At 35.8% G+C, this 25,943-nt stretch overlaps 1 protein-coding gene across 1 annotated transcript in view; it reads left to right on the plus strand.

Annotated features, from left to right (window-relative positions):
• Positions 1-6,171: 6,171 nt before the first annotated feature.
• Positions 6,172-25,943, plus strand: part of LOC150094720 (EF-hand domain-containing protein 1-like) — a 43,239-nt gene continuing 23,467 nt past the window's right edge. Inside the window, exons 1-4 of the mRNA XM_090411651.1 lie at positions 6,172-6,228; positions 11,535-11,747; positions 14,220-14,369; positions 21,935-22,072. Coding sequence (XP_090267777.1) covers positions 6,172-6,228; positions 11,535-11,747; positions 14,220-14,369; positions 21,935-22,072 — 558 coding nt within the window. The remainder of the gene's footprint in view (positions 6,229-11,534; positions 11,748-14,219; positions 14,370-21,934; positions 22,073-25,943) is intronic.

The following is a 25,943-nucleotide window of genomic DNA, read 5'->3' on the forward strand; positions in this document are numbered from 1 at the left end:
CTATTCGACATTCTCAGAATCTATCATACCTTGCCTTGAATTCGTTCACTGTCATAGCACTCACAACAGACTCTGGCAGCTTATTCCGCTCATTTGCCACTCTAAAAGTAAAGAACCCAGCTCTAACACCCTTATTAACCACACTCTTCGCTAGCTTCCATAGATGTCCTCTAGTCCTCCAACCACCAGTCCTGATCTGAAAAATATCCTCTGAATTAATCCTATAGAAACCCTTCAGCAATTTGAATGTCTCAATCATGTCTCCTCTTTTCTGCTATCAATCAATTTCTGCAACCCACAAATCTTCAACCTATTCTCATAAGGTTCATTCCATAGACCTGCTATCATCTTGGTCACTTGCCTCTGAATCCTCTCAACCTCCTCCCCCATCAAGAAGAAACCAAGGTCGCCAAATTTGGGCACAGTAGTCGAGATGAGGTTTTATCAAGGCTCAGTGCAGAGGAACAATAACTTGCTTGTCTCTGATCGTCAAAGTATTCCTCAGCAACCAAGAGATTTGATGAGCTGATTTAGCCACTTTTGCAATGTGCCCCCTAAACTTCATCTCCCTATCGACCAACACTCCCAAGTCCCTGGCGTCATCAATCTCCTGGAGTACACTTCCAGCAATGTGGTATACATCTGCTAATCCTTTCACCCCAAAATGCATAACCTTACATTTTGTGATATTAAATTGACATACATTCTCCTTAGTCCAGACCTCCAATCTATCCAAATCATCCTGCAAGATTTTGACATCTTCTGCATGCACTATGCATTCAATACAGAGCTAATAAACATTTTACCCGAACAAGTTGCCATAAGGTGGTTTGACCGCATTAAATAAAAATCTCAGGATGAGAGTAATATGTAGAAAAATTTTTTTCCCTTGGGTACTTATTATGTTAAAGATACCAAGGTCATCTTTAACATAACCTTGTTATAAGCCTTGTTATAACCTGTTATAAGCTAGGTTTTTTAATCCTTTTTCCCAAGTAAGCAAACAGGCAAGAAAGTCAAGTTTGCAGCTGCATGTAGTGCAACACTAGGCAACTCATTGCAAAGTTGGAGTAAGCTCTGATCACTTTCTTTAGAATTTTCCCCTAATGCAAAGAATATTTCTCCTTCTTCTTAAAAAAATCCTTTTTCCCAAGTTTGCAGCTGCATGTAGTGCGCACTAGGCAACTCGTGGTAAAACTTGACTTACTTGTCTGTTTGCTTACTTGGGAAATGGATTAAAAAAAACCTAGCTTATAAAATTGCTTGTTATCTTTAACATAATATATACCCAACGTAAAAAACCTTCTACATATTACTCTCATCCTGAGATTTTTATTTAATGAGGTCAATGCACCTTATGGCAACTTGTTTAGGTAAAATATTTATTCTTCTTCTGGTTCCCATGTGCCATACGGCCGGGGGAGGGTAGCTATATGCTACCATTCTAGGGAGAGATGATTATGAGCAAGGTGGTTTCCCATTGCCTTCCTTGCCGTAAGTATTTATGACTGTAACCTGTGTGTTCACGGGGCCGGTTTGCCTGCTTGCGGGATGAAAAACCCCAGATAAACTGGCGGAAAAAACCCTGCTGCCCACGCCCAAGACCGGCTAACTTGGCTATGGCTGAGGAAGATCCTTAAGCTTAAAAATATTTATAAGATCTGTATTACTTCACCTTTAGCATGTTTTAGGTCTGGCTCCCACTGACGAGACCACAATAAAGGTCGAAACTGGTATGGTTAGTGACCATTAACTTAATGCAGAGCATCATACATTTCCGCAAGGAAATGTGTTTTGCATTAGGGAAAATTCCAAGGAAGGTGATCAGAGTTTGCTCCACCTTTACCACGAGTTGCCTAGTGTTGCACTACGTGCAGACATAAACTTGATTTACTTGTCTGTTTGCTTACTTGGAAAAAAGGATTAAAAAAACCTAGCTTATAAAATTGCTTTGTATCTTTAACATAATATATACCCAAGGTAAAAGAACTTTCTACATATATGTGTGTGTGTGTGTATGTGTGTGTGTGTGTGTGTGTGTGTGTGTGTGTGTGTGTGTGTGTGTGTGTGTGTGTGTGTGTGTGTGTGTGTGTGTGTGTGTGTGTGTGTGTGTGTGTGTTAAAGATACCAAGCAATATTATAAGTTAGGTTTTTTAATCCTTTTTCCCAAGTAAGCAAACAGAGAAGTAAGTGAAGTTTGCGGCTGCATGTAATGCAACACTAGGCAACTCGTGGTAAAAGTGGAGCAAGCTCTGATCACTTTCCTTAGAATTTTCCCCTAATGCAAAGCACATTTCCTTGTGGAAATGTATGATGGTATGCATTAAGGTAATGGTCACTACCCATACCGGTTTCGACGTTTATTGAGGTCTCGTCAGTGGGAGCCAGACCAAAAATTGCCGAGGGTGAACTAATACAGAGCCTATAAATATTTTACCTAAACAAGTTGCCATAAGGTGCTTTGACCTCATTTAAATAAAAATCTCAGGATGAGAGTAATATGTAGAAAGTTTTTTACCTTGGATATATATTATGTTAAAGATTCCAAGCAATTTTATGAGCTAGGTTTTTTGATCCTCTTTCCCAAGTAAGCAAACAGACAAGTATGTCACGTTTTACCACGAGTTGCCTAGTGTTGCACTACGGGCAGCCGCAAACTTGACTTACTTGTCTGTTTGCTTACTTGGGAAAAAGGATTAAAAAAACCTAGCTTATAAAATTTCTTTGTATCTTTAACATAATAAGTATCCAAGGGAAAAAACTTTGTACATTATTACTCTCATCCGGAGATTTTTTTTTAAATGAGGTCAAAGCACCTTATGGCAACTTGTTTAGGTAAAATATTTATAAGCTCTGTATTACGTCACCCTTGGCATGTTTTAGGTCTGGCTCCCACTGACGAGACCTCAATAAAGGTCGAAACCGGTATGGGTAGTGACCATTACCTTAATGCATAGCATCATACATTTCCGCAAGAAAATGTGCTTTGCATTACGGGAAAATTCTAAGGAAAGTGATCAGAACTTGCTCCACCTTTACCACGAGTTGCCAAGTGTTGCACTACGTGCAGCCGCAAACTTGACTTACTATATATATATAGTACATAGTACATATATATATATATATTACAAGGTAAAAAACTTTCTACATATTACTCTCATCCTGAGATCTTTATTTAATGAGGTCAATGCACCTTATGGCAACTTGTTCAGGTACAATATTTATAAGATCTGTATTACTTCACCTTTGGCATGTTTGAGGTCTGGCATTTTATATATATATATAAAATGCTAGACTACGTTATAAGTGGATGCAGCAAAATCGCATAAATTGAGTACCGTAAAAGGCATGATAACATAGCTAAGATAAACCACTGGCATTTATGTAAAAAGTATGGGTTTAAAGTATCTAAAGACTATTGGAAGCATAAAGTTCACCAGAAAGTGGTTGAGAATGAAAAAGTTAAAATACTCTGGGATTTCAAAATCCAGACTAACAAAAGCTTGGAATGTAATACACCCGATATTAGAGTGGTTGAAAAAAAGTGAAAACAAGGGTGTTCAGTTTATCGAAATATCAGTACCAGGAGATAGTCGGATTGACGACAAAGAAAATGAAAAAATTACAAAGTATCGTGATTTGCAAATCAAAGTTGAACGAATCTGGCAAAAGAAAAAGAAAGTTGTTTCCATAATAATAGGTGCTTTAGGCGCCATCCCTAAAACATTGAAAGAACATCTAGAAGCACTCGAGTTAGATGGATTAAAAATTGGTCAGCTGCAAAAGGCCGCTTTGTTCGGCACAGCTTTCATTTTCAGAAAGTATTTCCACAACTCATAGGCCCTTAGGTAGGGCTCGAATTAATGGAATATAACTAGCCTTTTATTAAGACTGAGGAAGCAAATCAAGCTTTGATGAATATTATATATATATGTGTAACCGGTGTCGTCCTCAGATAATCTTATTATAAAACTTCGAGGATGCAAGCGGAAACATTACATCGGAACCGAGATCAACAGAGAAAAAAAAACATATTTATTACATTGAAGTGCTGTAGTTACAGAGTTTAAATACATTAAAAGCAAAAATTGTAAAATATATATAACTTATCGTTATCCTATAAATGTTGTTAAAAATTATTATTATTTAATTAATTAATCCTTTGATGTAAAAGTTTCTTAGAATAATAATAATATAATAATAAAATATATAGGAATTAAAGACTAAAAAATAAAAAATTATAAAAATATATTAAAAGGGAAAATAAAAATGGTAAAATATAACATATTGTTAAGCTATAAATGCTGTTAAAAATGTAATCTTATTCAATTGCAAACTACGAGTGCTGCTCAATAAGTAATGAGACTAATTTTACTGTGGCAAAACCACTCATCCCAATATTAATTTCTGTAGAATAAAGAAATGTTGCTGTCTGTATTAACAAAAGAGGTTGATAGATGGCGTATACGGGCTGATGTACCAGAGTGTCACGTGCCTAAACGCAAGCTTGTTTCGGCGCGCCTAGGAGCCGCGACCAGTCGTCGAAATGGAAGCATCATTGGAACAGCGTTATGCGATTAAATTTTGTGTGCGTTTGCAAAAATTGGCATCGGACACTTTTAACATAATATGCGAAGCTTTCCACGATGAAGCAATGTCGAGGGCAAGTGTTTTTCGCTGGCATAAAACTTTTAAGGAAGGAAGGCAAAATGTGGAAGATCTTGAACGTGAGGGAAGACCTTCAACGTCCATCACAGAGACAATGATCAACACAGCAGCGATTATCATCAAGGAGGATCGCAGAATTACAGTACTCCAGCTGCATGTTGTCCTGAATATTTCTGTGGAAGTGTTCTCAATCATGGCTGAACATTTGCGCCCAATGGATTCCCAAACTCTTGACACCGGAGCATTTTTAATTGTATTTAATTTAATTTTATTTTTAATTGTAATTAAAAAAAAATTAATTTAATTTTTTTATTTTTAATTTTATTATTTTTTTAATTTTTAATTTTAATCACTTTTTATTTTTTATTTTAATTGTTTTTTAATTAAAAAAATTAAATAAAAAATAAAAAATGTAATTTTTTATTTTTATTTTTAATTTATTTTTTATTTTTTAAATTTTTTTTTACTTTTTAAATGTAATTTTTAAATGTTTAATTAAATAAAAATAACCTTATTTTAATATCGTTTAATTTGGTCCCATATAGACAGTTTTCCTTGGGTTATAGGGCAGCTAACCGTTTTGCCCTCCCTCCAAGGAAGAACCAGCTAACAATGGTAGTGCCGTGGAAGACAAACATATGTAACATAATCGAACTCCAGAATTTGTGATTCTGGAGTTCCTTCTCTCATCTCTCGTTGACCCTGGTAATAAAAAATAAAAAATTGACTGCCTTTTTTATTTATTTTATTTTATTTTATTTTATTATTTATTTTTATCCGAAATATTATCTTCTAGTGTAGTTTTGATCATAATTTATCTACATACCGTTAAATGAATAGACTTTCTTTTAATTAAAAGGAAATTGGTATTCACTAATCACTAATCACACTTTGATGCTTTTTAACATAATTAATATCGCCATATATGCTGTTCTAATTTACAGTAATTAACCTTTCCTTCGTTTCATTTATTTATGAAATATTTCCTTTCGGCTTATTCGCGTATTTTCCAGTGTAAGTCTTTATAACTGAAGACTTTAGAACTGCCATGTAGGAATTACATGTATATCGCTTTATGTACAAATTATTCGTTTTTGAAGCATTCAATTTCTTTACAAAAAAAAAAAAAAAAAAAAAAAAAAAGGAATAAAAATTAACGTTTATGGAATAGTGACTGCTCCACGGCGCCACTATGTGGCCAGAACTAATGTAGAACTAACGTTCTACTTGAATGATCAATAAAGTTGCGTGCAAACTTCTGAAAATTTGAGAATAGTATCGGAGCTTTCAGTGGCTATTGCCTAGCAACTAGGGGACCAACAAAGGACAGAATGATAGATATTTTCTACCTATTGTCATCTTAACATAAAGCAATGTAAGCGAACAAAAACTAGTCAGTGTCAAGCTGATTGGGTAGGACGATCGGTTAACTTTATAATTATTTCAACCAACAGCAACACATTTTTTGAATATCGTTAAAATAGAAGTTTTGGGTATTTCAAAATGGGAGAGCATATATATCTACCTTTTTTGCCAGGATATTCGTTTACAGATCCAACGGTAAGTTATATGGAAATCATATATTCATCCTCGTAACTTTGCTGTATTATTGGTATGAATAACAGTACGAAAATAGTTCATCCCCCCCCCCCCCCCATAATGTTAAAAACTGAACACGGCTGTTTATATTAGATTTCATGTTTTGAAAATTGTTGCTGTGGTTTGCGAAGATGCTGGCGTGGTATTCACCTATCGAATTGAGAGCAATAACCCTTGTTTACATTAGAAATCGGTGCATGGTCCAGGAACATTCTCATCACGTTGAATCTGCTTAATGTTGTCTCTGTTGGTACGGAAGATATTGTTACTGGGACTATTGCTAGGCGACTGTTAGTAAAAATGTTTAAATATTTTACCTGGAAATATTTATTATAATTATTTTAAAATATGTACACAATCACTATAATGATTAATACATATGTATATATATATATATATATATATACTAGGGAGCTCCACCCCCTGAGCCTTTTTGGAAGCCAGGAATTGTCGAACAATGGGTGATGTATAGGTGGACGCGTTGTCATGGTGGTGATCCCAGTCGTTGTTCTTCCACTTTTCTGAACATTTGCGCCGAATGCCCTCCCTTAGCCCCTTTAAATTTCACAGTAAAGCTTTCTGTTGATACTTTGACCGAGGGGCGGGGAGGATATCCTTGTGGATAATGCCTTGGTTGTCGAAAAAAAAAATCAACATTATTTTGATATTGTTTAGACTGCTGTTTTATCTCTGGGTCATAACCATAACCGACTCATCACTGGTTACGACATTGTAGATTATTTCAGTTGGAGAAGAAAATCGCATCACTACTAAAACACGACGTTACAAAAATGCGCATAACTCAAAAACGCAACCTCTCAACTTTCCGGCTGTTGGCATACTGATTCACAAAGGGTACTGCTTGTTCCTTATAGCAGTGCTTCCCAAATTTCTGGATGTCAGGGCCCCCATTGGAAAAATTAAAATATTTCACGGCCCCCTCGAAAAAAAAATCGTAATACAGACATAGAATATTTATTGTATTTATTATTCAATACAAAACATAGCGAATATTGCAAAAATCAAATGCAGATATTACATTTTTAGCATCTTACATACACATTTGACATGGCACGTTATCTCATATTTTTATATAGATAGATATATTGTTATTATACATTTGCAGTACAAGCACATGAAACGAAAACGATTAGTAACAAAATAATAATTAAAAATATAAAAGAAGTTTAATAACAATTTAATGTGATGGATGTTTCAATACTGCTACACAAAAAGTCAATATCAGGTGAAATATTTGAAACTGCAATTCTTAGATTTCTGCTTTGAAATGAAACTTATATGAATAAGCATATATTTACTAATATTCATTAAGCGCTGAAAAACCCAGCCAAATGGGGAGGGGAAATTAGTCTTCTCGGTGCCGTTCCCAAGCCCGGATAAATGGGGAGGGTTGGCGTCAGGAAGGGCATCCGGCCATTAAAAAACCATGCCAAAACCAAGGATGAAATATTGAATAACAGAGAAAGGACCACGGCTAGGGCGTACCCCGTAAGCGACGCCAGTTCTGTCACCCGAGGACTGTGAGAAGTGGGCTAGGGCTACTGAACCAAGGACGGGTTCGGCTAAAGAAGCGAGTCCAACAGAAAGAGAGTGTGTGTAAAGTAAGAATCGGGTCGTTGAATGTGGGTACGATGAATGAGAAGAGTAGGGAGATAGTAGACATGATGAGAAGAAGGAAGCTGAAGATCTTGTGCGTGCAGGAGACAAGGTGGAAGGGCAATAAAGCAAAGGAGCTGGCGGAGGGATATAAACTGTTTTATAGCGGTGTGAATGAGAAGGGAAGAAACGGAGTTGGAATTATCATCGATAAGGAGCTGAAGGGTGGAGTCTGCGAAGTGTGCCGGAAGAATGATCGGATTATGAGCGTTAAGTTTGAGATGGGAGGAAGTGTGGCTACTATAGTGTGTTGCTACGCCCCACAAGTAGGTTGTGATGAGGAGGAGAAAGAGACAGTCTGGAGAGAACTTGACCAAGTAGTAATGGGAATCCCTGATGGTGAGAGAGTGATCGTCGGAGCAGATCTGAATGGGCATGTAGGAAGGCGACGAAGCGGTGAAGAAAGGGTACATGGGGGTTGGAGTAGTGGTGAAAGAAATGAAGAAGGTAAAAGAATCATAGAATATGCTGTGGCCTTCGATCTGGCTATAGCTAACATGTGGTTCAAGAAGAGAGTTGGGCATCTGATAACCTATAAGAGCGGGGATAGAATGAGTCAGATTGACTATATTATGTGCCGTAGGAAATATCTGAAGGAGGTGAAAAACTGTAAAGTGATTAATGGAGAAAGTGTAGCGGCACAGCACAGGTTGGTTGTGGTAGACTGTGATATAAAAGGGGAAAAGAAGAATAGACGGAAGTGGCGGATACAGAGGAGAATAAAGTGGTGGAAATTGGAAGAGGAAGGCCCAAGGAATAAGTTTAAAGAAAAGGCATTGAAAGAAATGAAGTTACCAGAGGATGTGGAAGAATGGTGGGACGTTAATAGTCGGAATAATAGAAAAATTGGAGAAGAGGTGCTTGGTATAACATCAGGAAAGGGACCGCCTGAGGATAAGGAGGCATGGTGGTGGAATGAGGAGGTGCAGTTGAAGATCAAGGAAAAGAAAGAGGCAAAGAAAAAATGGGACATGACTGGAACTAGAGCCGACAAGGAGGCATATAGATTAGCGAAGAAAAATGCAAAGAGAGCTGTGGCAAGGGCGAAAGCGAGGGCAGTTGATGAGGTTTATGAAGAACTGGAGAAAAACGGTGGTGAAGCTCAGTTGTTGAGAATAGCGAAAGCCAGAGATAAGGCCTCGGAAGACATAACATCAGTCAAGCAGATAAAGGATGCCTCAGGAGTAGTATTACAAGAGGAGGACAAAATCAGAGGAAGATGGAAAGAATATTTCCGTAAAGACTATTTCCGTAAAGTGTAGAAAAGTTTGGGTAGTAAGGGCGTGGATATGTTATGGGATCTGATGAGGAAAATAGCCCAACAGGAAAAGATACCAGAGGAATGGAGGAAAAGTATTCTCTTCCCAATCTACAAAGGAAGAGGAGATGTTCAAGACTGTGGCAACTATAGAGGGATCAAGCTGATGTCACACACATTGAAGATATGGGAAAGAGTAATTGAAGGGAGGATACGGCAGGAAACGAAAATTGGTGAGGAGCAGTTTGGATTTATGCCAGGAGGGGGGGGGGGGACAACGGATGCGATATTTGCGCTAAGGCGATTGATGGAGAAATATAGAGAGATGCAAATGGAGCTGAACATGGTGTTTATAGACCTGGAAAAGGCATACGACAGAGTGGCCAGGCAGGAGGTATGGAGGTGTATGAGGAAGAAGGGGGGGGGTGTCGGAGAAGTACGTGAGGTTGGTGAAGGAGATGTATGAGGAAACAGAAACTCAGGTCAGGTCTAGTGTCGGTATGACAGAAGGGTTCCCCATTGTCGTAGGGCTACACCAAGGGTCAGTTCTGAGCCCCTACCTCTTTGACCTGGTCAGAACTGACCCTTGGTGTAGCCCTACGACAATGGGGAATCCTTCTCTCATGCCGACACTAGACCTGACCTGAGTTTCTGTTTGCTCGACATTGTTCTATGCGAATCATCCCGAGAGAAGCTTGAAAATACCCTGGAAGAGTAGAGAAAGGTATTGGAGGAGAGAGGCATGAAAATTAACCAGGAGAAGACTGAATATATGTCAACGGGGAGTGACGAGGATATGATCATATGACTTCAGTGTGAAAGGCTAATTTCAGGGAAGAAATTCAAGTACCTTGGGTCGGTCGTCGAGAGGAATAGTGACCTGGATGAGGAAATATAGCACCGAATAACATGCGGCTGGAGGAAGATGAGCGGGGTCCTGTGCGACAAGAGAGTGAGTTGTAAGAGGAAAGGAAAGCTGTATAAGATGGTGGTGAGGCCGGCGATGCTTCATGGCGAGGAGACGTGGCCTATAACAAAGGCACAGGAGAGGAAGATGGAGGTAGCGGAGATGCGGATGTTGAGATGGATGAGTGGTGTGACAAAGAAGGACAGGATAAGGAATGACTACATCAGAGGGACGGTTAAGGTTGGACCAATTGGCAAGAAGATACAAGAAAGTAGGCTGAGGTGGTTCGGACATGTAGAGAGGAAGGGTGAGGAGTATGTTGGTAAACGAGTGGAGTACAGAGTTGGAGGGAAGGAGGAAAAGAGGCAGGCCCAAGCTCAGGTGGAGGGATAAGGTGACAGAGGGTCTTAGGGAGAAAGGATGGAGTCCGAAGGATGCCCTGGACCGGAGAACTTGGAAGAGGAAGGTTAAAGATCGGTGCGCCGACCCCGTTTAACATGGGATAAGGCATAGTGAAAGAAGAAGAAGAAGAAGATTAAGCGCCGAAATACACAGGAAGCAATATTTGTGAACCAATGTGTGATTTTTTCCATTAAAATATAAAAATTACCAAAAAAGAAATAATAATAATAAAAATTAAATACGATTCTTTTAAGATAAAAAAAAATCTATTTAGTGTTAAAACATTTTAAATTTGTTTTCACTATTTCACGCCCCCCCCCCCCCCATCAACAAAACCTACGGCCCCCAGTTTGGGAAGCGCTGCCTTATAGCAGCACAAAGCTATTACTACTACCGGTTCACGCACTATTCGAATTCTCCGATCTTTAGGATAACACTTCGTATAGCATTTTCCTGGCGGCTGCCATACCTTGCTTATCGGATCTTGAAAAAGTTCCATGTTAATCTCTAAAGCAGTATTACCAGATCTAATTCCACAGTACTTATGTACTGTTTACGGTTTACAGCCTTTCGTATGCGGGTGTCGTTTAGTCATTTAGTTCAAAAACACTGGTTTGTCACTAATATGACTAAAATCGGAGAAAAAAAAAACCATCTGAATAATTTGAAACCCGCTGAAAATGTTCCTCCATTTGGTGACTAGAATCAAATCTGTATATTAGTATGATTTATTGTAACGAATTTTACCAAGTATAAGGAGCTGTTTGATAACTAGTTAATAATAAAACCTGTTGTTTATTTTTGCGTGAAGTTACGTAGATATCTCTTTATTTTTTTAAAAAATGAGTAAACTTTAAAATTTAGTAATTTATCATAAACAATTTGCAGACTGAAAGTAGCGTTCTTGATGTGAAAGAAAGTCTAGTCATGTCCTTTTTGTATATTATTATAATATTATTAATCACTTTGTTAATCACTTAATGTTAAACCTTTGTTAATCACTTAATGTTTTTTTCTTTCCAGAAATATCGATTCCCTATACCTCAGACTCTACTATATAGTAAAGGATGCCGTGTACCCAAGACAATTCTGCCGAATACGCCTTCAATGGCTCTAGAACTATTAAATGCAGAAAATAAACTAAATGATAATACACTTGTGGAGTTTACGTATGGTCCAAAGAAACCCGTTTTCCAATCGCTTCAGCTGCCAGATCCAGTTGCATTTGACAAAAAAGTAAGTCACCTTTTGTTATTATTATTATTATTATTTATACTTGATTTTGATATATATATATATATATTGATTTGTATAACGCGAGAAATTCACACACACACACACACACACACACACACACACACACACACACACACACACACACACACACACACACACATATATATGATCGAGTAAATAAATTAATCTTTTAACACATTTTCGTGCTCCAAAGAGAACAGACCACTCCCCCCCCCCAATTTTTACCAATCCATAAGCAGCTGATATCCATAATCGCTGCTGTTGAGTTCTCCGACGGAATACTACGATGGATGATACCTCAACATTCCTATATGTTGTGATAAGCAAAACACATCAGTTCAATACTGCGCGTGTGATTTGAAGAGGTTCGATTTTATAGGCTGACAAAGGATCAAGGACCAAGTAGATGTGTTACACGGTGAAATGAGTTTTGTGGTATAGCCAGGGTTTGAGGAGTGTATCTAAGCTCATCATCAGTCAGATACTGTTTTAAACAGGCTATACCATCAGGTGGCCAATATGAATACCATACCACACCTGTTAAAAATGAAAAAAAAAAAAAAACTATGACTAAGGTGGGCGAAAGAGTATAGCATTGGACACCATACTAATTAAAACGCTCACCGATTGAAGTTCGCGTTGTATAACGATTCCATTTCATTTGTGTCGGTGCATTCAGTAAGGAAAGAGGTACTGCTATTTGGAATTTTTTTGACATTATGTATAAACGCACCTAATAATAGGTGCGTTTTGAAAAACTATTACAATATAGAGTCGTTTTCCCCATTCGACTGTTCATACACAAATAATTCTGGGACTTCGGTTGAATAAATTTTTATTGAACTTTGGTATTTAGAATCCTAAAACATTTGTCCAGTCTTTCCAAGTTTTGTTTCAAATTCAGTCGGTATGTTTAAGGATAAAATACAGTATTTCGAAATTATATATTATATATCTCAATAACTTTTCCAGTGGTTAGAATTTAATAAAATTTGAGATATAGGACCTAACAAGAACAAGAGATTCAACGTGGTTCAATCGTAGTTCCAAATCGAATCATTTTTATTGACAAAATGAATCAAAATGATATTGATAATTCCGCTATGGTTGGATGGAATTTTATAGAATTTAGGATACAGGATGTAACCAGAATATGTAACATGGTTCCAGTCGAATATGTGAGACTAAAATATGTTCAGTCGAATATATATATATATGTTAACGATACCAAGCAATTTTATAAGCTGCTCTCTGGTAGAAAAACCTAATTCTTGACTGCAAATTAATTTAATATTTCCATGGATGTCCTGTGTTCTCTCCCCCACCTTCCATATAACGGAAAATTTTCATCAAATGATATCCTATAGCACCCATTCAAAAGTTTATAATCATTTATCATATCACCTCTCTTTCTCCTATTAACCAGTCTGGTGGTGGTTTTTCCCATTTCAATTGTTTCCGATTGACGTTGTAGGTATTGCCCACATAATGTTCTTGGTGAGATTTTTTTTTATAGGGTAGTTCACCATCATCCCCCCCCCCCCTTTTTTATCCGGGCTCGGGACCGGAATATGGCTGGGACGTAGCCGGTTTGTCTGTTCTGAGGGACGACAAACCCCGAGTTTCCGGGTGAAAAAACCCTACTATAGATGCACCAGACCAGCTAACTCACCTTTCCTCGAAAGAGACCAGATAAAGGTTCCTCACGTTACCGACGGGAATCGAACCCAGGTCTTTCCGACCAAAGGTCTATACTGACTTAGCTACGGAGGCTCTGACCAGAGTCTGCAATCCACTTATTCGCAATCTGTCCTCAATATAAATCCCATAATCCGGATATAATCTTTGTAACTCTTCTTTGCATCCTTTCCACAGCTCCTTTTACCCCCTTGGAACCCGGGATGTCAGATCTGTGCACAATAATCCAGGTGTGGTTGCTAATGCTAAACAACGAACTGGCCCTAAAAGCAGTAATGTGTTTTTGTAAATTCATTTTATATTTATTTGCTATATAATATAATTTAGATATTAATACTTATTAATATCTAAATTATATACTATTATATATATAGATGGATATTAATCTCATATTATGATAACTTCAGAACAGTCGTTAGAGCATATGCCGGCCCTAGACAAGTATTGGTTTGCCTCTTCTAAATTCAAGAAAATATGTAAAATAATAATAATAATAAAAATCTGCGTTATTATGATTGAGATGCAGTTTTGTCGGTTTTCGCATCCGCAAACTTGTCGCTCCTGGGCATTTGTTAACTATATTTTAAGGAATTTTCAAATGAATTTGTCTTAATAAAACTAGTACAATGTGTGAGATATCAAGAAGTCCGACAAAAGAAAAAAATATCGAGTTCTCAAACTAATCAATATATTCATTATTATACATTCATCAAACTATTATTATAAATATTATTTGTTATATTTTCGGCATAGGTCCTTGGCTTCGAGGGCTATTTTCGGGAAGAGATATATGACTGGCCACAAGAACAGTACCGCATCCGCCCTGTCAAAATTCATTATTATATGGAGGATGATACAATGGACATTCATGAACCTCGTGTGAAAAACTGTGGCATACCTCAGGTATTTCTTTCAGCTCAATGTTTAGTTCAGGAGAGTATATTAAAACGTTCATTTTGCAACTTTTTTGTTGTTATTGTTAAAAAATTGTTTATCTTAATGATAAGATAAATTTACCTTAATGTAAAAATTATCTTATCTCTGAACTTATTGTTCATGTTGCTCCTTTTATAATCTTTGATGTAAAGAGATCAGAACGTGTCTTTTGAATGCAGCTCTTTTAAATAACTCATGAAATGATCATATACGTAGGTATTAATTCCTAGATTTACTCTATTTTTGGCAATTACGATCTTTAAAACTTGAAGCGGAGATTGTAGATGGTGATGAATGAATTGATAAGTAGAATAGTAAGATGGAGCTCCATTGAATCTTAAAAATTAAAATCTGAGATATGAATAAAAGAATCTAAAGCGTAAAAATGACAGGATACTTATTAAAAGATCGAATGATGAATGATTTGATTTTAATAATAAATACACTATAAAACTTGTAAAAATTAAAAGTCGAAATATATTAAAGGATTAAAAATCTGGAACTGAAAAATTGTGAAGGATGAAAAAAAGACTATTTTTAAAGGCTTCAGAAGTAAAAATATAATAACATACGACGAAAGATGAAGTAAAATTTAACTTTATCAGCTACATTTATTTTTCTTCAGAATTTAAATGACAATATTTTAAAAAAATATTTCGGCCAATATGAAGGATTATCATATCAACCGAATCGGCATGATCCATAGTAATAACTGGTTGGCCGCGAACAGTTCGGGATCGGGATTTCATAGGATTCTTCACTTTGAGAGTTAGCTATGAAAAGTGAAATTGGAGATATATATATATATATATATATATATATATATATATATATCTCCAAGAGAGAGAGAGCGAAGAAGAAGAAGAAGAAGAAGCCATCGTGCCTGAAGCTGATCCTCTTTGCAGAAAAAGTGTTCGGATCAGTCAAAATTTATATTACGCAATTCATAAATTCAATATAGAAATAGGGCAATTCTGCTATTAATGGATTGCATGATTTTTCCTGTTTGATTTCCTACTACACCATTTCCATTTTTGATAAATATCATGATTCTGTATACAGTACTACAGTTCATATCTCTCACTACATAAAAACGAACCTCTCATCATGGTTTTAATTTTTTTCGGCTGACATTTAGTTTGTGGCTCATTGGTCACGAGGCGCGACTGTTTGTAATTTATCAAATGAGTTCATGGGTTCCCTTCTCTCTCCAGCTCCTCTTACGGTTTAAACTCAAGACGTGAACATTCGCGAATGTGGCTGCATTAGTGGGATCAGTTCTTCCCTCTACCTTAGTGTAAGCGATAACATATTTAGTCGTGGATCCATCATTGGTTCATCATGATTCCAGTTCTGGCAGTAAGGAGTTATTATTATTAGAGAGCGAGAGAAGAAGATATTTTAAGAACAATTTGACCGGTAATACAGTCAAATTGTTCTGTAATACAGAGCATTTTACCCAATAATCTAAGAACAATCTGTCAGGGAGCATCGTAACATATGGACTCTTCCAAGTAATGAAGTTTTTTTTGTAGATTTTATGTGGTTAATTTGTTAATATTTAATTCTTGTAAATAGTTGGATAGCTTCTTTGAAATTGCACCAAGTGAACTGATAACAACTGGGATGACTCTGGTGCGTTTAAGTCACAGCCGGCCAACTTCGATTGTCATATCTAGATAGTCAGTAATTTTTTCCAGTTCTTTGTTGTTGATGTCGTTATCACTGTGTACTTAGGTCAATTATTATTGTTGTAAGGCGCTTTATGCAAATGCACGCACTTTTGTGCACCAGAAAAAAAAGAAAAAAATATGGCACCGTTTTTAGATCTGACAATTAAAGTCGGCCTGCTGTGACTTAAACACACCAGAGTGTTATATTTGAATGTAGAATAAAAGAAACGTATTGAAAACCCACTGCAGTTATACTGTATAATACCATAGTAACATTTTTTTTCACGCTTCAAAGAGCATAGATATTTTTTTTCCAGCCTTACTCCGTTTTGTAGTCTTTATGTTACAGAAGTTATTGCAATAGTGTTCTCTTTCAAATTTATGTTACAGTTTAAATTAATTCATTTTAATGATTCGCATTGTTTATTTTGTTGGCGTTCCCCATGTTATAATAAAAAGAAAAACGTAAATCAAAACCAACTACAAACGATATTAATCTAAGATTACATTATATTCATATCTGAAAATTTCATATATACAGAATTTCAGTTCCACTTTCATATATATGTATACCCATACCAGCCACTGAATTAGAAATGTTTATGCAGATAAACATTTCTAAACGTTAGAAACATTTCTAACATAAACGTCACTTACGCAGCGTATGCGCAAAATACTTGGTCACATGCGTCCCCACGTTATCTAGGCAACTATTTAAGAATGCTGCTGGCCAGTAATCGTCAATAATGTTGATCACAATGGGAAAAACTAAGGATCTCTCGTAGTTCGTTAAAGGGCTTATTGTGAGTGCTGGCTGGAGCCACGATTTTGAAAACAGTAGAGTTGACTGGTTTCTCAAAAGATGAGATATCCCGAGTGTTTAATCTGTGAAAATATAATCTACATTTCTTGTCTAAGAGGAGTAACTATGATCCTAAGAGAGTCTGTCAGGATCGAAATCGCTGTTGTCTGAGAAGGGAAGGCATATATCCACAGACAGAACTTCCTTGTGTGCAGCAATGGACTGAAGCATTTAATGAAGGCTATTCCCGCCCATATCTCACCAAACTATGCTCAGGGAATTTAACTTAGTAAAATTCTAAGCATGTTTCCGTATAAGCATGGCAGTCGCATGCTTATATGGAAACATGGTATTAAATAAAAGTAGCAGCTGGTATGTGCATAGAAAAGTGGAAATGGGAAATCCTTTATGATTGTGATCGAGTCCTTTAACGGAAGTTATTGGAGCAGCTCCACGAAAACTGGATTAAAAGTTTTATTCAGAAAAATAAAACCTTTAATCTACTTAATGAAACAGGGCCATTTCAGTGGAATATAATCACTAATCGAAAACAGACCAAATTCATCATGATGCATTTCTCACTTGTAACTTGTAAGTTACATAATCCTGAATAATCAGTAAGAAGAAAATTCTGAGAAACAAAAGGAAAGAAAAAAAATCCCATTAATTCTTTATATGTGATTTCTTTTCCGTTCAAGACACATTATATAAATCCCAAAGCCCACCCAGCCATGGAATAACGCCTAAACGCTGGAGTCGTGCCAGGGTTGCCAGATGAACACAACAGCTTATGGCCAAAATTTAAAGAAAATATGGCCAAAAATGGCCACTTTGGAAAAGTATTAGGTCACAAATATAGCCAAAGATATAAAATGATTGAATTGTGTGAATTAGCATACCAACAATTAAGTGTGCATAAATTATGCCTATATATTCGATTACATATAATCAAAAATACTTTTAATTAAACTTGAAATACTTACAGTGAAACTCAGCTGTTAATTTGACAGCACTTCAAGATATTGAATATCTTATTCTTCTTTTTCTGCAGTAGAGTCGTAAAAGGTTTTGCTGTTGTGCATTTGTAGCATTTCGGGAGTACATTTAAAGTTTTGGCAGCACATATTGTTATCGCTTAAGAATGAACGGATTCTTACAATTGAATCCAGCAGTTTAATTTACATCCTGTTTCTGGGTTTAGTTTTGATAGATGTTACATAAGAAAAAATTCGTTCAACTATTGCATTACTTGCTGGCACAATAAGGCATAATTCGACAGTTCTTTAAAATTGTTGTGTTTGGATACTGCTTGCCAAAATTCTAAAGCTTCCTTAGGGATTCCATCTTGTTTGAAGTTTTCTTCATTCCAAGAAAAAAAAAGGCTAATTTTTCTGTATCGGCCTTCAACTACATCAACTTCGTTTATTAGATGGAAAAATGACAGATCAGAAAATTTTCCCTTTTCTATTTGGCTTAGAATAACAGTAGGATTTAAAAGTGACAGACCTTTAAATAAATCAGCTGACTCAGGGAGCCTTTTGTTCACTTGATTCAACGATTCTTGAGGCATGGCTTGGCACCTAAATTTCACAGACTTTATTTTATTATTTTCTTGTTCCATATTAGGAGAAGTGCTAAAGCTGATCAAGTACGTCCTAATTTCTTGATCAAATTTAATTCCAAAGTCTACATTTTCTACTATTTTGCATGTTCCATCTTCGTTGTACAGCCTTTGATAAAGACTATCTCAGTGTGTGCGCAGTTCTTTGGCAAGATCGTAAGGATCAGCATAGGTTTGCTGGAACAAAATTTTAAGCCTTTCGAACTCTTTAACAATGGGAGTAGCAAATACAAAGTAAAAATAATTCATCCTGTCTTGTAACATCTCTTTTATCAACCATGCCTTATATCCTGACCTCCAGATTGTTCACAGTAGGTGAAGTAAGCAATTAATTCTTCCCAATTTAGCAGTATATTATTGAAGACTTTACCTCCTTGTCTTGGACAATTTCATAAATGGAAGGGGTGCATCTCGTTCCTGGTCATCTTCAACTGCTGAATTCATCACTTCAAAAAGAGCCTTAAAATCTTCTCTTCTCATATTGCTATTTGAAAACCACGAAGGAATTTCAGTCAAAATGAATCCAACATTGGATGGCAGCTTTGAAAATGCATGCTGTATACAAATTGCCAGAGAGTGGCAAATGCACTTCATTTGAATACAGTTCGGATTTTTCATTTCTAATCCTAGTCCAAGGGAATTGTTACTTCCAACCATAGCAGCAGCACCATCACTAGCAAACCCAATACAGTTCTTAAGAGTTTGATTATATGAAGCTAACACTTCTGAAATTTTATTAAATAAAACCTCCGCTGTTGTCTCTACAACAGGTATAAGACCCAAGAAAGCTGAGTGAATTTTATTTGTTTCATTGAAAAAAAATCTAAGAACTATGCATAAATGCTTTTGTATTGCAATATCTGTAGATTCATCTACTAGTAATACATACTTTTTACCTTCTAAATCATGCTTCAGTTGCTCTTTCAATGAAGCAGCAATTACATTTTCTATAATTGCAATACATTTGGTTCTGTGCAGTTTAATGCCACCAAGAACACTCTTTTGGTAATGTTTCTTACTACTTCACCTATATGATCTACAGCATGAATTGAGGAATGGCATGCTATTGCAAGGCTAAGTTCTATTTCTGCTTGGTTTTCCTGGTCATTCATGGACGATTTGATAACTTTATCTAGAGTTGTTTGTGATATACTGGGAGATTTATATTGGTGTTTCTTTGATTTTTCGTGAACAGATATGTTATAAAGTTTTGGCAGCACGTTAGTTTTGCAACACGTGCAATATGCATGTTGTCCATCATCAGAAGATTTCAGCCACAAATATTTTACTTCCCACTCTTTTTTATATTTTCTTCCACCTCTATTAACACTTTTGTACTTAGGCATTTTAAAGGCTTGAAAAAAAACAAAATATCTCAATTCAGAAAATGAAGAAACAAAAAACAAATTATAGATAATAGAACTACAAAATCTGTAGTACAAATACTAATCTGGCACAGCAAACACCAATCTGGTAAAGGGAAAATAACAAAAATAAGCAAGATAAAGATCGAGTTTATAAACGATATTAAAAAATTATTCATTAATTATACTAAAATCACTTAATTACCATTCTTACGAAATTGAACACATTACTTGCATATTTTCACAATGCGGGTAAAGTTTATGCAAAATATTCCAGTATGAAAGCTTATGAGATAGAACTATCACCAAAGAGCACCAAATGTCTGATATCACGCAACGGAACAACACTTGCAACACAAAGGGTATCCGGAGAGTTCATCGAAAAGGCAATTCATCGAATGAACAATTCATGGAACGACAAATCGTCGAAAATGCAATTCATCGAAACAACAATTCACCGAAAATTTTAAATGTTTGAAAATGTTATGAAAAAATTGATCCATTTAGAACAAAAATCGAACCGTGCATAGGGAGATAGCAATGCTACTTGAATAGGAAAAAATTATAGAACAATATGGTTTCTTATAAGCTTTTTTGTCCGATAACTATTTCATGTCTGTTCATGTGACTGATTTGTCTGTTTCCGGGAGGAAAAGCCCAGCCATCTCCGTATTATACCTGCTAACTTACCTTTAGCTGAACAGGACTGATAAAAATTATGCGCGTCGTAAAAGGGATTCCAACTACCCAGGTCTTTCTAACTAAACGGCTTCGTTAATACCGACTGAACTACGCAGGCTCCATTATTATTATTGTTGCTAGTAATAATATGCGACTTCAATACAGCAATTATCATGGGATGAATTTTACTCGGATTCGCTATTTGAAACTTTTACAAGAAAATATCGAACCGTTTCAGTTCAGCTATATTCGGGGGGCGACAAAGAAATAACGTGTCCAAATTATGTGTTACAATAACTCTCTGACTTAGCGGAATTAGTAGAAGTTGCAAGTACAAGAAGCTTCTGCATGGTTCAGTTTTTGTTCTAAATGGAACAAACATTCATAACAGCGAAAATTAAAAATTTTCTGTGAATTGTTTTTTCGATGAATTGCATTTTCGACAAATTATTGTTCGATGTATTGTTCATTCGATGAATTGCATTTTCGACAAATTATTGTTCGATGTATTGTTCATTCGATGAATTTTCATGGAACCAACACAAAGTCTACGCTAACTTACTAGAGTCGATCAAAACAGACATAGACCCAAGCTGGTATAGCTGTTGCGTACGTGTTTTATACGAGTACAAAACGAAGCTGCATCGTGTTTAGTGGTAATTTTTTATCAACAGAACTGGATCAAGTTTATTGCAATAATAGCGAGCGGGAGCTTTGTGTACTTGTTTTATACAAGTACAGAATGAAGCTTAGGCATGCTTGGTGTTATTGAAATCTTTGTAAAAATGGCCAAATTAATGGCCACATTTGCATAAATGGCCAAACTGATTTTTTCATGGCCCCAGAGTTCACAAAAGTGCCAAATTTTTTAAATTTGGCCATGAAATGCCAATCTGGCAACCCTGGGTAGTGCACTGAAAACTTCCTTAAAAATGCTTAATACTGTTCAGAAGAGGGTAGTCCAGTTAAATGATGATTCCGTTGTTCACATTTTCGCTTCTCTTTATACCAGATGTCGTATTTCTTCCTTATGTCTCTTCTATAAGAATTTTCATGGATAGTTTTCTGAAGAACTGTCCATAATTATTCCTCCAGTTTCTTCTATAATCGTAAGATAGCAACAAACATCCATATCACGAACAGCTGCTAGTCAAGAACCATTTACTTTCCAAGTTCAACTCTACTGAATCTCTTTCATTTCACTTACCTATTTTCTTTATAAAAGACTTCCTCACTCTGCTTTTTTCCCCCCAACAAGACACCTGATGTGCTACAAGTTTGCAACCTTATGTTCGTGTAGTTGATATTTAACCGAAGAAAAATATTTTTTTCCCCTTTTCATTCGGAAATTTCCATTTTGTTAATTAACAACATATGCTTGAAATTTCCAGGGCAAACTTGTTAAAAGACACAGATTTCCAAGATATGATGGATTAGGATTTTGGAAGTGGAGAGATCTGAATCTAGGTATCGATATTCCACTCTATGGAAAAGTCTTCCATATCACCAGCTGCGACCAGTGGACCAAGGTAAGATAAAGAATATATGTGAACTAAACTTATTTTATGATAAGTTTAGTTTTTCATTTCCTTTTTTTCACGAATAACAGCTTGTGTTATTAATAATGTTACTGTTTTAACGCTGTATGTTGTTATATTAATTAGCTCTTTAACTTCATGGAAACATAAATCATTAAATAGAAAAATAAAATAAAACAAATAAAAAGAATAAAAACGTTTTTCCAGGAATTTAATAAGTAATACTTTTAATATTTAGCGATTATTTTTCAGATATAAATCTTTCACGATTTTTAAAATAACCGCACAAATTATGGTTTTCAAGTTTTTCTCTCGAAATTGTTGTCATTCATGCCAACCTGTGGGTGTCATATAAAACATCTGCTCTGCAATTTTGCTCTTCCATATTTTTTTCTAGCGTTTCAGTTCTTATGCTTCCTCAAAAGCATCAATTTAACGTTGCGAATCAGATTTGAACTAACGTGGTAAATTCAGTTTTTAATATAACCCCCATTAAAAAGAATTCAGTAATACATATAATGTATGGCGTCCAGAATTACCAGCAGATAATGGACTTTCTCTTCCGATCTAAGGTCACTTGAAAACCTACTTACAGACTACAAACGATAGAAAGTGCATATCTTGTCAAAATGAACTCTGACGTTTTGTTGAAGATGTAGAGTTAGGTTACAATCAGCCGATTTGCTTGATCTGTGGAATGAAAAATCCGAGTGTCATAGAGGAAATTCCTCCCATTTCTGTATGGGACTGGCTGACTCATCTTCAGTTGAAAAAGTTCTTGGCATCTTAGATGAAACCGAACCCAAGTTTTCTCAATCAAAGAACATTGTCCTTACCGACCGAAGTACGGTGTGGGGAAAGGGAAACAAAAACTGTGAAACTACTGCAAGCATATCTTGTTATTTTCCATCTGTAAATTTTTATTTATTTATTTTTTTGTTGCTAAAAGAATAATTCCATATGATAACGACGATGTGAAAAACTGTTCAATTCACAGTTTATATGTTAGACATGGAGCACTGGTTAAAGCAACAAAAAATTCCAGAGAAAACATTTTGATGCCATCCAAACTTTGCTGTCGTTTTCATAGTCCATGAAATTTATTTTAATTTTAATTTACTGATGTTCTCCTTCTTTAGGTGTTTAATAATCATTAATAACCTGTATTACAATTGTTTACGCGTCTAGAAGATGGTAAACTGCTAGCTAATATTATAGATGAATAAAGTATTCCTTTTTAAAGTGTAAACGTGTGTAATCCTGATCTGAGAGAAAGAACACCACATACACTACCAATACCGTTTCATAATTCAAGTTGGTTATTTTCAATGCAACTGATAATCTCATTCATCAGATCTGTGAATGTTCTAACCACTGATGATGCATATTAAGATTTCATATTATTCAGATCATTTCTAAACATGGCACGAATGTTATAATTTCAGCTACCATTCCATACCTCAACTATAGATGATATAACTTTTAAAAATGAGCTACTGGTATTCTGAGTTTGAGTTCTCTCTGGCTTCTGGAAAGAACCAAGTTCGAAGTAGTGCTACTAATTCAATGGAACTCTTAAATGAAGCACTACTACTACTAATAATATATATATATTTAGTAATAGTAATTTATTGATTGCTAAAATATTTACACATACAATAGACATCTTGAGTGGCATTGCAACTTATAATTTTACAGAATTCAGCTCTAAGTGCTGCATTTTCTACATTGATTTCAACTAAAAGTTTTAATAGTATTTTTTTTGCCTCTATATTATGTATTTACAACACATGTTCTTCTAATGTTAACAATGAAGATTATTCAGAATTTTTTGTATAATAATTTTTTTTGTTTATATAATTTTTTAATTATAATTTATTACATTATATTTTCATGTTACATAAGAGTATTATATTAATGCTATTATCACATAATAATCAGTATCTTATATTATATTTTACTAACTGTTTTATTACATAATCTGCTTCTTTGATTATAAGGATTACGTGTGGTTGAGTGAGGCGAGTTAATCCCACCTACTTCGAAGCTTGGGTTAGCGTTTGTGAAGAGAGTTAGGCTTCACTATTTATGTTGTTGCTACTGTTTATGTATGGGATGTTGGCATTGGATGCTGGTGATTTGTGATGTGTATATTAGTATTAATGGTATATTAACTTTGTTGGTATATTTTCCAGAGTTCGTATTTTAATGTTCTATAGTTATCTATGTGTTTTAAATTTCTTGGTAGTTTGTTGAGTTGCGTGGGTATCTGATGTGATCTCACAAAAGAACTGTATGAATTGTTGAAGGGTGTAGGGATGTAGAGAGTTGTTGTAGGTCGTGTTATACGATATGTGTCTGTTGTTTCGATAGGTGATGTTGAAGTAATTCCTTGTTAATGTCATGTAGTGTTTCAGGATTTTAATGCTCAGAATTCTGTGTATTGCCATGTGCTTGTCGGATATTGGTTGTTGCGTGTAAGGTGTCCGGATCACTGTTGACACGATTTTCCTGTGTAATGTTTCTAATTTTGTTAGGTGGCTGTTTGATGTGTTTGCATAGACTGTTATTCCGTATCTGGATTAATAATAATAATGATGATAATCTTCTTCTTCTGCAGCTTGCCCCACTTAAGTAGGGTCGCTGTTTTTAATGAGTCTCCTCCACATCCTCCTGTCTTGGGCTGTAACCACATCTAAGTTCTTCATCCTCAGGTCCTCCTCCACCAGCTCCCTCCATCTCTTCTTTGGCCGCCCACACTTCCTCCTCCCCCTGTACATCCATTTGCATGACTTTTCTTCCCACATACTCATCCTCCCTCTTCATCACATGACCAAACCATCTCAACCTTACTTCCTGAATCTTCGCTCCTAAGTTCGTAACTTTCACGTTCCCCTTACACAGTCATTTCTCAGACGATTCTTTCTGGTCGCACCGCACATCCCCCTAAACATTCTCATCTCCGCTACCTCGATCCTGCTGATGTTATTTTTCCTCAAGGCCACAGTTTCCGTAGCATACGTCATAGCTGGTCTCACTACTGTCCTGTAAGTTTTGCCTTTTAGATTGATCGGCATCCTCTTATCGCATAGCCATTCAGCCATCTCTCTCTCTCTAGTTCCTCCATCCCGTTTGTATCCTGCATTCCCACTAAGTATCTAAAGTCCCTAACCTTCCTTATGCCATTTCCTTCTAGCTCACTCCAGATCTGTCTCCTGGCTGCCATCCACTTTGCAACACATACAGTATATACTCTGTCTTACTTCTGCTCAGTCTCATACCTCTCTCTTCCAGTACTTTCCTCCACCTTTCCAGTTTAGCTGATACCTCTTCTGTTGATTCTGCACACAGCACGATGTCATCCGCATAAAAGATTGTTCAAGATGCGTCTTCTCTCATCTCCTCCGTCACCACCTCCATTCACAATATTAAACAGGAACAGACTTAATGCTGACCCTTGATGCAATCCAACTGTCAATAATATTTTTTTTTCACTTTATTATGTCTTGCATACATATAATAATTACATTATAAATTTATAGAAATTACAAAATTTAAAAATTACATTACATACATATGATAATAGTATTTTTTTCATTCAATGATTTTTTTTTATTAAAGTCATGATTGCATATTATGCATTTGCAAAACATGTTGTTCTAGTAAGTTAAAAACGGTAAGTTTTTTTGTTTATTTTTACAGTGAATTTTCTATAGATTTTTCCGTTTTTTGTATAATGTGTTAATAATAGTTACTATAGATGGTAATTTATAGTTTGCAATTGGATAAGATTGCATTTTTTAAAGCATTTATAGTATAACAGTAAGTTATGTATATTTTACAATTTTTGCTTTTAATGTTT

Source organism: Typopeltis vanoorti, chromosome 21, assembly GCF_054136105.1.
Source record: "Typopeltis vanoorti isolate ZY-2024b chromosome 21, IOZ_Tvanoo_1.0, whole genome shotgun sequence".
NCBI classification, from domain to species: domain Eukaryota; kingdom Metazoa; phylum Arthropoda; class Arachnida; order Uropygi; family Thelyphonidae; genus Typopeltis; species Typopeltis vanoorti.